At 39.0% G+C, this 12,960-nt stretch overlaps 1 protein-coding gene across 2 annotated transcripts in view; it reads left to right on the top strand.

Annotated features, from left to right (window-relative positions):
- The window catches only part of tjap1 (tight junction associated protein 1 (peripheral)), a 95,276-nt gene that overhangs the window by 30,625 nt on the left and 51,691 nt on the right, over positions 1-12,960 (top strand). For both annotated transcript variants that reach the window (XM_049481202.1, XM_049481203.1), the window contains exons 3-4: positions 1,052-1,080; positions 9,983-10,144. In XM_049481202.1, coding sequence (XP_049337159.1) covers positions 1,052-1,080; positions 9,983-10,144 — 191 coding nt within the window. The remainder of the gene's footprint in view (positions 1-1,051; positions 1,081-9,982; positions 10,145-12,960) is intronic.

Below are 12,960 nucleotides of genomic sequence, written 5' to 3' on the forward strand. Positions count from 1 at the left end.
CATAATGTAGCTGGCTAGGTGTGATGGGTTATTGCTGCAAGGTAAAACTAGCTCCTTTTTAAAAGTGTATTTTTAGCTTCTACAGCTCTCTTCCAACCATTTGAGCCAATAATCAAACCCAGTCCCATATGACTAGTTCTGACACCATTTCTAGAACACAATGATTAAGTACAAATGATAAAATTATTACAATTTTGTATCAATATTCAGAACTAGGTCTGGGCTCTTGTTTTTTTGACTAGGATTAGGTGCGTTAGATAATCAGCATGACCAAGCTTGACCAAACTGTTTAATCAGCTTGACCAGCATCTCCAAACTGGTGGCCATCATGCCAAACATGACTGTTGCGACACTCTGTCACAATTCCTTTGCTTGTGTCTTCTACTGGTTTCTTGTTTGCAGTGTGCATTTCTGCAGTTGGCCACCAGGGGGGCTCTCACTGTAAAAGGGCCTGAAAAAAATGCCTGACCCAAGAAGTATATTCAGGGCTCCTCCCCTTTCCTGACCTGAAAAAACATCCTGTTCAAACCAACCTGGAACCTCCGTTTTGGATTCTGTTTGTTAGCTTTTTGTTACCAAAACCAGAGAAATGGTGGTCAAACAATATGGCGCTAACCCCCTACTTTTCCCCCCCAAGATAAATGAGAAAACTGTGACAAAAAGCTTACAAACCGAATACTAATGGGAAGATTTTCCAGGTCAGGAAAGGGGATGAGCCTTAAACGTCTCTCTCTTTTTATAGTGAGAGTTTCTTTGGTAGCCAGTTGCATGATTGCACACTGCAAACACAAAAGACAGCAGCAAAAAAAAAGGAATTATGACCAAGGGTCAAAATCATTTAAACAAAACTATGCTGGTCAATTGCTATTTAACGACCAACTTAGACCATCTGAAGCTGGTATTGAGCTAGATTTTTCAGCATGGTCTGAATAGTTGCTTTTAGACTATTTATTACTCAATATGGTGCAGTTTTCTAATTTTCTGTATATTTCTGTGTATATTTAACCTAGTTATACACTGTAATCTAAATTTGTTTTATTTCTTGTAACAGGAGTCCTTATCAGATGCAGAGAAAATCAAGTAAGTGTTGTCTAGTCCCCCCCCACACACACACTTGCTATCTGTTCTATCTGCTTCTTGGTTATGTTTTTTACGAATACACAAGCACTAAAAGATTTAGTTGCATTTTTTTTTCGTTTTTGAGGGGTCATCATGTTGAATGATAATCCAGTGTGTGCAATTCTATATTTGTTTTCTTTAGTCTTGCATAATTCATGAGAAATATTTTAGTGCGCTGACCAGATGATGTGTGACATATATCAGGATCGTATGACTCTGCAGTGTCTGTCAGCATGACGTGGCCGGTTAAACACTGCCGGTCTGTCTGGGGTTCCAGGCAGCCTGGTGCCGGGAGTCTGTGCTGTGTATCAGGCTGCAGGGTGAAGATCAGGGAGCCTGGCATGGAGTTGCTGGCAGGGAGAGCGATTATCAGAAGGTCCAGGGCAAGAGCCCTCTGCTAAGCAGATCAGTCAGGGCATGTAGCCACTGTTTTACTTAGTCTGTCTTCCTGGGCTAACATCTTTAAGTGTGATAAAAGCCCTATCCGGACAGGATTAGTTTCTCAGGGGGTCCTGGGGTAATTTGCTCTTTTATTTGGAGGTCCTTGGAGGGCCTGTACATGTGTTTTTCTCAGACATCTTCTGAGAAAATTACAGCCATCTCGCACATCTCTGGGTTTTATAACCTCCTGTTTAATAAAATAGCTATTTGTCCACTGCCATGCACCGTAATTACACTTTGGGCGCTCGTTTCCATGGAGATCCACATAAACACAACGGCGAGTGGAAATGGAGGAGCTACTGAACACGATGTCATGTGACCGAGAAAGGCAAAAAACTCACTGGTCCTCCTGTTTTTTTCAATTGCAAGAGTTTTATCACTGAGTAGAAGTGTAAAATATTTTTCACAGACGTCCCTCTAAGAAACTAATCCCATCCAGGGTTAAAGACACAATACAGACAGTACTAAAAGACAGAAAGTATGTTAAATATCTTCTACTACAGTTTACTTTGGTGTTTGTTTAGGAGAAAATAATCGAACTGTACACTTGTCTTGTAGTCCTTCTGGGCTCTAAGCTCTCTTCATCTATCAAATGGAGTGCCGATAATTACTCACATTTTACTTCATCTCTAGTCATGGAGTTTTTTTATAAGGATGTTAAGGTACTACCTGGTATTGTGTCCCATATCTGGCCAACGGATGTGTGGATCTAGGCCTGGGGAATAGGTGGGATCAGAGGCTTAAAACATACTAGCTGAAACATTGCTGTCAATTTTTAAACTGGCAGTACACAATTATTGCAATAAACTTAAAAATAATAACAATAATTCTCAAAATCTACATTTGTCTTGTAGTCTTCCTGGGCTCTAAGCTGTCTCTATCTGTTGAATGGAGTGCCGATAATTCCTTAACCTTTGCTCATCTCTAGTGATAGATCTTTTTAGAAGGATGCTGAGGCTGCTTTTGTGTTCCATACCTGGCAAGCGGGTATGTGGAACTGGGGACTGGGGAATGAGCAGTGGGCTGGCTCAGAGGCTAAAACATAAATGGAAAAAGCAATCTAGCTGATGCATTGCTGTCAAGGCAAGGCAGGTTTTAAACCTGTTTAGCATGTTTTTAATATATAATGACACATTTTGTTTATTGAATACCTTAGCACATAAAAATATAATATGTATTGGTCCTTTAAGGCTCACAGTGATCCTCTGTGATCATTACTCTGTGGTTTTATTGGCCACTGCTGTCTTCTGCCTGATAGAAGCCAGTGCTGCAGTCTTAATAGACTTTACAGTTGCCAGAACCATGCAGATAACAATGACCCAACATTCAGTACACTTTGTAGATGTTCCGCAGAGCCTGATACTGCTGTAGATACAATATTGTGCTGCTTAAATCTCACAGTACTGCTCTCTAGACATCTGTATTCAGTACAGTAAAGTGTTTAATGATATGCAAAGTGTTTAATGTTTTGCAAAGACCTGAATTGATTCAGTTTTCGTGCACCTGCAGTGAATTAACAGCATTAGTTGAAGTGAATCAGGGCTGTCCTTTTGTCTGCACGTGCTTTTCACTCAGGCTAAGTGAACCAGACTTAGGTCCTCCCCAGTGACGTGGTGACAGCGGAAACGTGTGTCATGGTAACACTAGCAGCTTTATCGATTGGCCCAGATACTCCCTAATGTGTGGTGGGAACTGAATCATTGACAAAGGCACACGCCAGCGCTTCACCAGATATGTATAGGAATGAAAACGATGTTACATTGTTCTTATATGTTGTAATATATGTTTTGTGATAAACAGAATTTTTTTTTAAGAACATTTAATGACACTGATATAGTGCTAAAAAAAAAACATAAACTAATTGCTAAAGGACAGATATGTGTAAAAATGCATTGGTTTCATTGTATTTTGGGAAAAAATATAATTATTTAGATTTATTTTATTTAGTTTCTATGTAGGGGCTTGAATCTGAATGGCACAAATGTGGCCTGGGCTTTTTTTTTTTATATTTTTTTATAATGTAGTATATATTATGTATGAGGTAGAAAAAGTACTGAAAAATTGTAGTTAAGTAAAAGTACCTTTACTTTGCTAAAATTCTACTCAAGTAAAATCAAAAGTAACCACCTAAAAATCTACTCGAGTAAAAGTGAAAAAGTACTCAATTTTAAATTTACTTTGAGTAAAGGTTACATAGTTTTATTTATTTAATGTAAAAATCATAAATTAAATAATTAATACATTAAATAATTTTGACCTTTTAGGCAGTATTTGTTAAGACCACCCCATACAACATTTTCAAGAACAAGTGCTATAAGTTTCTATGATCCATTTTTTTTCTTTACTGTTAAAATGTTTGGTCATATAGGTGACTATTAACCATATTTTTATAGTTTTACAGTTCATTATTTTTTTTACTCGCCATTGCTATGCTTTAACTGCTAGTTACATTATTTTTTTTTAACATTCAAGCAGATGTTCCTAATAAAAAACTTTAGGAGTTGTCATGAAAAACATGAAAACTTACAAAAATGTTGGTCGGTGAATGTGCAGTGCCGTAAAGTAGCACATATCGATAGGTAGCATAACTCGCCTGCACTGCTGATTCACACAGTGTCTCTCCCGCTAACCGTAGTAAACACTGCATGGAGAAGTTCAGCTGTGCTGCCATGGAGAACAAAACTAATTTGTTTTTTTATTCAGACAATTAGTTTTTTTTTCCTCAGCATTTAATTTTTTACTCAGTAACGGGGAGTTTTCCAATGTAGCGAAGTAAATTATTTGTGTCAAAATGCACTTGAGTAAAACTACTTTAAAAATTACTCATAATATCTACTCAATTACAGTAATCTGAGTAAATGTAATTAGTTACTTTCCACCTCTGGTAGTAAGTTGATGGCTCATTGATCTGTAGTAAGGATAGTAGAGCTGGTATTGTTGTTACTACAGAACCTGCACTATGTAACTTTGGTAAAGCAAGTCTGTGGAGACTGATCATTACCATAAGCCAGGTTTCCATTTGAATGTTTTGTAAATACAGTAATGTTATTTTGGCAAAAAATAAATAAAATAAAAATTTCAATGACATGTTTCCATCCACTACAGTTACATTGGTGCTTGAAAGAAGCCCTTTTTTCTAGATATTTCTATATGGCCTAAAACTTAATCGGATTTTCACACAAGTCCTAAAAGTAGATAAAGAGAACCCAGTTAAACAAATGGGATGAAAATATTATAGTTCATCATTTATTTATTGAGGAAAATTATCCAATGTTACATATTTGTGAGTGGCAAAAGTATGTGAACCTCTGGGAGTAGCCATTAGATTGAAGGTGAAATTAAAGTCAAATTAGAATCAATCAGGTGTGAGTGGACATCCTATTGTATTTAAAGAACAGGGATCTATCCTGAAACGGCTGCTCTTCTTAATTTATGTTTGTGCTATTGTATCATGATACTATCAAAGGAGATTTCTGAGAACTTTAGAAAAAGAGATGTTGATGCTCTTTAGGCAGGAAAAGGTTACAAAACCATGTCTAAAGAGTTTGGATGCTGCCAATCCACAGTCAGACAGATTGTGTACAAATAAAAGAAATTCAAGATCATTGTTAACCTCTCCAAGAGGAGGACATACTGAAAGCAAAGGTTCACATACAATTTTGACCACTCACATGTAAATGATATGTAATATTGGGTCTGAATAAATGAACATGTATAATATTGTTGTCTCATTTGTTTAACTGGGTTCTCTTTGTCTACTTTTAGGACTTTGTGTCATATGTTTTGGGTCATATTTATGCAGAAATAGAAAACTGAAAGGGTTCACAGACTTTCAAGTACCATTATATGAGAAACTTTGGATTACACAGGATACTGTGAGTAGGAGTGACAGTGGAACAAGCAGAAGAGAGATTTAAATTGGCCTGCTTTTACCAAAATACTCTTTGCAGCTATTTCCATCATTTTTTCATGGTTGTTGCCAGGCTGAGAAAACAGTAACCTATCTAATAAGGAATAAAATCTTTGTCCTATCCAACATCCACCAAACATCTGGGAGTGCAAACCCACCAGACAGTTTCACAAAACCTGGTGGATGGAAATCTCCTACATTCATGTAAAATCCTGTAATAGTTCTATAACTCATAAGTGCACAGACGTTTTAGCTTTCTCTTTGCTTGCCAAATGCATGTGTAAAGCATGTCCTTTAGTAGTGGTTCAAAATATGCTTTATACTTGGCTATAGAGGGAGCCCTGGAGGTAGCAATCTTTCTTTAATGGCTTTCATAGTACTCAGTTTATATAGTGTCAGGTATGCCAAGATTTACCAAAAAGCTGCTTAAAAAATGTATTACTAAATTTGAGAGATAAGGTTGCTCAACAGAATTTCTTATTTCTGCCATTTTTCTCACTTTCTTTTACGCAACATGTGCTAGACTTCCCTTCTGGCACGACAGAGGACACAGTTTGATGTGTGTTGAATTCCAGCATCTAGTCAAAGCCCCCAGCCAGCACCTGTACCCACTCACTCTCTTTGGAATTACCTTCAGAGTGTGTGGAAGTCTTTTATCATCTCTTATCTTGCGTGTTTTTCCCATGAGCGTGCACCTCCTCTTTACCTCATGGTGAGAATTTTGGCGTCGTCTTGCGTCAGATCCATTTTCCTGCAGCCCTAAAGCAATTAGACGTAGCCTAGGCCTGCTGTGGTTCAGCTGTTTTGTGTGTTTTCTCAGTTGCTCTGCTCTCAGATTTGTGCACTGAATACACACCTCCCAACAAGCAAATTGCTTTGAAAAGAGAAAATTGTATGTGTGTATTTATAGCCAGAAACAAGCCCCTGCCTCCCCTAAACTATACCATGAATCATTGATGTTGCTGTTCCCTGGCTTTGCTTTTACTTTCAGCCGGGTTGTGTTGGCAGGTGTGTGAGCATGGCTGACCATGTGCGAGATGTTTGCTTGCTCTTGCTCTACGCTGTAGGACTGAGTGAGCAGCAGCAGAGGTCCGGCAGGGTGCGTGGAGAGCAGCGGCTATTAAAAAATTTAGCAGCTATAGGCCATGGGGTTCCAAAATACGTAAAAAAAACTCCACATTTTATCTTTACTGTTAAGAGGGAGAGTCGTGAGGAACCCTTTTCATTATTTTGCACTTTCACAGCCTAGTCACACTGTCCCAACACTAGAGCCATCACTGAATATGAGCTTGTTATGTGCACCTATATCATAACTGCACACATTTCTGTATTTCTCAGTTACAGCCACGTTTTGACTTGTACTGTAAATGCACTTTGTAAATGTACAGTACTGACTTTAGACCATCTGTACTGCAGATGATCTTATTTATATTTCATACAAACACTGTATAACAATAAACAAGATGTTTTTCGTTTAGTAGTTTAATTTCACTTCATATTTTTCAAATTGGTTCCATATTTAGCTAAGGTAAAGCTTAAGATGTTCAAAATATCACAGTATTTAGAATACATTTTGAAAATCTAAAATGTGTTTTTAAAACAGAATTTCATTAAATAATTTTTTTTTTTGTGAAAATGTCCCCAACCTGTTGGGCAGATTGCCATTACAGGGTGGATGCATGTATTACATGAGATAAAAAGTGATGGAGCTGGAAAAATATGGTTTCTTTTTAGTTGTTTTTAAAAGTTTTAAGGGGTTGAAAAGGTACACTGCCTGAACAAAAAAGTCGCCACCTGGATTTAACTAAGCAGATGAGGTGGTGTTGCTGCAGTTGGTCTGCAGGTCTAGGTTCAGCAACAGTATGTGCTGAAAGAATGAGGTCAGCTGACTACCTGAATATACTGAATATAGACCAGGTTATTCCATCAATGGATTTTTTCTTTCCTGATGACACGGGCATGTTCCAAGATGACAATGTCAAGATTCATGGGGCTGGAATTGTGAAAGAGTGATTCAGGGAGCATGAGATCATCATTTTCACACATGGATTGATAGTTCACCACAGAGTCCAGATCTTAACCTCATTGAGAATTTTTGGGATGTGCTGGAGAAGGCTTTGTGCAGTGGTTGGTCAGACTCTACCATCATCAATGCTGCTGCAAGATCTTGGTGAAAAATAAATGCAACACTGGATTGAAATAAATCTTGTGACATTGCAGAAGCTTATTAAAACAATACCACAGTGAATGTGTGCTGCAATCAAATATTAGAGTGTTTTTTTTTTTTTTTTGGCAGGCAGTGTAATAATGACCCAGGTGGGGAAGCACTGCAGCAAAAGTGTTTCCTTGGTGTTTTTTTTAACAAAGTAGTGTAAAGTGTCAGCTAGTAAAGGGTTGTGTACCTAATAAACTGGCTAATTGGGACGTTGGAGCAGTCAGTGTAGAGAGCATCGTTGACCCAGCGCCTGTGTTCTCTGTATTGAGGGAAGTGAGGAGAGAAGCATGTGGCATGTAGCAGATGTATTGTGTCTGAGGGCAGCTGCTCCTGTCCACTCAACATAAAACCAGCTGCTCCCAGTACATAGTGCTCTCAACACTGAGTGCTCTCTCTCTCTCTCTCTCTCTCTCTCTCTCTCTTTCTCTTTCTATTGCTCTGATACACAAACAGCTGAGGTTTTGTCTGCCTTCTAGTCAAATATGCACACACCTGTGCAGCACGCACTCTTTTAATGCTTTACCAGTGGGTGGTGGTCCACCACAGGGCTTTGCTTTTGTTAAAATGTTGTGGCTGGTTTAGTTTTTCCAGACATAATAATAATAATTTCTTTTTTTTTTATGTAGTGTTTCTGTTTTCTGTTGGTGGGCTCCTCTGTGTGTGTGTGTGTGACTGTAAAAAAAAAAAAAAAACTATAGACAATCTAGTGCCTCGGTTGGCTTGTTGCATTTTGAGGTGTTGCTCAGCCCATCCATCCTCTTTATGATTCAATGATAAAACTGATACATTTTACATCTTATCTTACTCCTCTAAACCATCTTGCCAAATCCAGCATCTAACTCTATTAGTCAGTTTCCCTGTGATAATATTGGCACATTTTCCACTTTCCCTCAGAAATGTATCATTAGCATCATTGTATCATTGCAAGCGTTACAGGAATGAGGTGATCAGAGATTGTAAAAAAAGATGGACGCCGTGTCGCCATTCCCATTCATTCAATGAAAATGAAGCCAAAATCTTCTGCCATGTTGGCGATCCTGAAACCCGATTCTGCGCAGTAGAGACCAGAGGAGGGAGAAAGACTGTGGAGAGCAAATCCTGAGCATCCTGATTGGCCCCTCTTCATGCTTGCAGTAGAGACGTCCGTACAGTGTAATAGAAGCGCTGTGTCTGTTAAACACAAACACACACATTTGACTCCACAATACTCCGCAGTCTGTCTTTGCTAGTTCTGTTTGCTGCACAGTTTGAAGCAGGCTTCACTCCATTTACATTACTTAATGTATTTTTCAAACTATAAGGCACACATAAAATCCTTTAATTTACCCAGAAATCATCAGTGCGCCTTAATATTCAGTGGGACTTATGTATAAACTTTACCAGTCAGGTTGTAAGGAGTAGTAAAACCACTCTGCTGAAGAACAGCGTTATACAGGAGTTTCAGTTTATTTCTCTGAAGCAGTATTAGCATTAGCTGCTAACTGCGCTAAGTGCTAGCTCTTTTGCCATTCAGAGGTGAGTATTAACGGCTTGTAGCCTGCTCCTAACCCTGGCTAGCACTGCTGGAGCAGTATTAGCATGCTACCCAAGACTAGCCTGTAAATCTGGAAATTTAAGCTTACTGTAAATAAACAGAAGTGCTTTACTCACCAAAAATAAACCATTTTTAGGAGAGAAATCTGTGTAGATTAACATCCAGCACTCCTGCCTTATGTATGGAAATAGGAATTGTTGTGCAACAAATTATGTAGATTAGTTAAAGTAATGTTAGCTGGCTAAGTGTTAGGGAGATACTGTACTCTGTCCACTCCATTAAGTTATATGTTTTAGTAACTACAGGCTTAAAAAAAAAAGTATTTTCTTAGACTAACAATAATTTCAGTGAGGTATCCCCTTGTACAAAAAGTAAGAAGAGAAGTGAAAAAATACAAACAAGTATCCTAGAATCTTCTGAATAACATCCAGCCTGTGTGAAGGTTTCCTATAATATACTGCATTTTTAAATTAAAAATTAAATACTGTAATTTTTGTGTTTATATGTAGGTACATCAAACTATTAAAATGTACAGCAAAATTGGTCTGGGGGCCTAAATGTTTATCAGTTCTCACCAGTGGGAAGTACAAATGGAGAGCGTGACAGAAAATAATCGCAACTAATCAAACAAATTATGGGCAGATTAGTTGACTACTAAAATAGTCATTAGTTGCAGCCCTTCTCCACCATATGTAATGTATGTCATTTTACATTATATGATATAACTACCTCTGTATTAATTTCCCTCTTGTGCATTTTCCAGGATCTTGCAGCAGCAAAATGAAGACCTGCGCCGCCGCCTCACGCAAACGACCCACAAAATGGAGGCCATGGAGACCGAGTTTGAGACGAGTCGACACTACATGCAGGCAGAGATGGGTCGAACCAGAGATGATCTGGAGAAGATGAGAGACAAGTTCAGAAGGTTAGACTCCCTCCCTCTGTCCACTCCCCCGCCCCCCCCCCCCCCCCCCCCCCCGTACTGGAAATGGTACAAAATCCAGTGTACAATTTTTTTGTAGTGAACTGCAAAAGTACACTTTTCTTGTGAGGAAAAAGACAGAATACTCACGGAAATTTCACTGAAATTTGTTTAACTAGATTGAAGTGCAGCACATCGGCTGTAGATGATTAAAACAAGGTTAGATAAGATTTTGGATTATATAGTAGCCTGTCCTACTAACTTATAATTTAGTTTGTTCATGATCTATTTGGTAGTTTTGTTAGCATTGCAGTTACAATTTTACAGAGACTGACTGATAGCATTGTGGCTAACCCGCTCCAACACTTGCCTAGTCTGGTTACTGTGTTTGTTAGCACTTATGATAGTAGCCATAATTGTTAGTTTCAGCCTTTTAGTTATTTAGGTCACCGGTTTTAAGGCAGACTTTTCACTATGCTGGAAGTGGCTGAAATCATTTAATATCAATCTTTTAGGTTTTCTTTGAACGTGGGAGGAGATTTTGCCTTGAGGGCAGCACCATCCTCACCCCACTCGCACCGTCGCTCACACTTACAGTCACAACACAGAGGACTTGAAGAGCTGCCACACCATTTGTCTCCCTCAGTATTTTGGTGATGAATCATAACTTTGAGATGTTAATTCGGCTTGTCAGTTACAGACGAGATCAGGACTAATCCATCTGTTGCAGTCTTTTTTTTTTTGTCTTCCATTTTTGTTCCCCAGATAGCCAGTAATTATATTAACAGAGTTGCATTTACTAGAGTTAGTTAAGTTATTCAAGATTTTTATTGTCACGTTACAGAGTACAGGTGTACATGTGAGTAAAAAAAGTTATTCAATTTAATCATTTTACGTTAAGATGTCACCTCTGATATTTGAAATGTTTGTGCTTATAAGGCCTTATTAATCAGCCATTTTGAGATACTAAAGCTAAATATGTAACTTTACAGAAAAGCAAGGTGTGTGCGTGTTCTGGTGTTAATTAATGCACGTACTAGGCGCCAAGTGGTCCCTCCGGGTGGGTAGATGGCGCTCTCTCACCACATCACTCCTAGGGTGATGTCTGCAGCACAGGGCGTCTGTGAGCTGATGTACCGAAGCCGAGTCGCTGCGCTTTCCTCCTAATGCGCTGGCTGCTCGGCAATGCTGCATCAGCAGCAGCAGCTCGAAAAGAAGCGGTGGCTGACTTCACATGTATCAGAGGAAGCATGTGTTAGTCTTCACCCTCCTGGTGTGTTGGGGCATTACTAGTGATAGGGGGAGTCCTAGTGAGTGGGTTGGGTAATTGGCCATGTAAATTGGGGAGAAAAAGAGAAAAAATTTAAATAAAATATTTTAAATTAATGCACATACTAGGTGTTAAAGAGGTCAAATATATTATACTGATAATGTAGTGAGAGAATGCAGTAATAAGCAGGAAACACTTCGTTTCTGAAGGTAATTTATATGAATGGTTTGTCAACTAGACTCTATAAATATGCACAGCACATTATAATTAGGATATGAACCTTACTGCGTTAATGCATGCAGTTACTCTGGAAACCTTAAGCATGGTAATTGTTTTAATGCTAATTAATCACGTGACAAAGCGATATAACAGCAAGGCTCACTGTTCAGTTTAGAAGGTAGATCACTTTTTCTTTATGCTGAAGTTTATGCTCTTTCTCTTTCTCTCTCTCTCTCTCTCTCTCTCACACACACACACACACACACACACACACACACACACACACCCATTTGCGTTTTCATGCACACACACACGGCTGATGGCCCGTTTCCTCTTTTCAAGCTGTTAAATGTGAAATATGAAGCTACGCTTGTGTTTATTTTTTCCATTAAATGTCTCACTTAAACTCAGTAACTCATTAGAGCACATTATAATAACTGCCGCCAGGTTAATTGCATTTTTTTTTTTAGAGATGGGATGATCGATCGGCAGGGTATCGGCGATCACCCGATATTCCTCTAATTTTAGCCGTTCTGATTCAGGAGTTTAGAATTAAGCAGTTAAGCAGAGCTTTGTGTGTGTGGATGGCCGGTGAAACTGCTCGCTTACAGGAAGCTGCAGTTCCTCATCCAACCACTAGTCAGCCCCTTCACCCAGTCAGTGCTACAGCCCATCCACAAGCTACAGACTACAGGCTCAGCTCAGCTCAGTCAGTCTGGAGCGTTTTTACAGTTTCTGCAGTTCATATGTGTAGGACCAGTGCACCTCACAGTAAAAATAAAATAAAGGTTTTAACCCCACTAACCGGATAATACCGCTCTCCTACAGTTCATATTTCAGCCCAACCAGTGAGTAACGAAGCTAGTTAGCTTACAAGCTAACAGCAGCAGCTAACCGCCGCATCAGTCACGGAGCTAGTTAGCTTACATGCTAACAACAGCAGAGGACTATAGTTCAGGCTGTTATTAGTGCTAGATGTGCAGAAGTTTTCGTTTGTTTCCACCCTGAGCTCCACACTGCAGTTCTGTGTGCTCACTGGACGCGCTGTGGAAGCCGCAGCTCCACTCGGATAATATTAAAAGCAGGTTGCGCACCGCTCACCTCACAATGTTTATAACTAGGCGATTTAGTGGACACGGCTATTAAAGGCTATTGAAGGTTATTGAAAGGCTTATTGGGGCGGAAATCATTTTCACGTCCTTGCTGCAGAGAATACCATGCGCTGTCACAGTTTCGTAAAAGAAAATAGTCTTCTTCCCTGTTGTACTGTTTATTAAAATCAGAAAGATTTCGCTCATTCCAACTATTTGGTAACTTAGTTAAAAGCTAA

The sequence above is a fragment of the Astyanax mexicanus genome, chromosome 7 (genome assembly GCF_023375975.1).
Source record: "Astyanax mexicanus isolate ESR-SI-001 chromosome 7, AstMex3_surface, whole genome shotgun sequence".
Lineage (NCBI taxonomy): Eukaryota > Metazoa > Chordata > Actinopteri > Characiformes > Acestrorhamphidae > Astyanax > Astyanax mexicanus.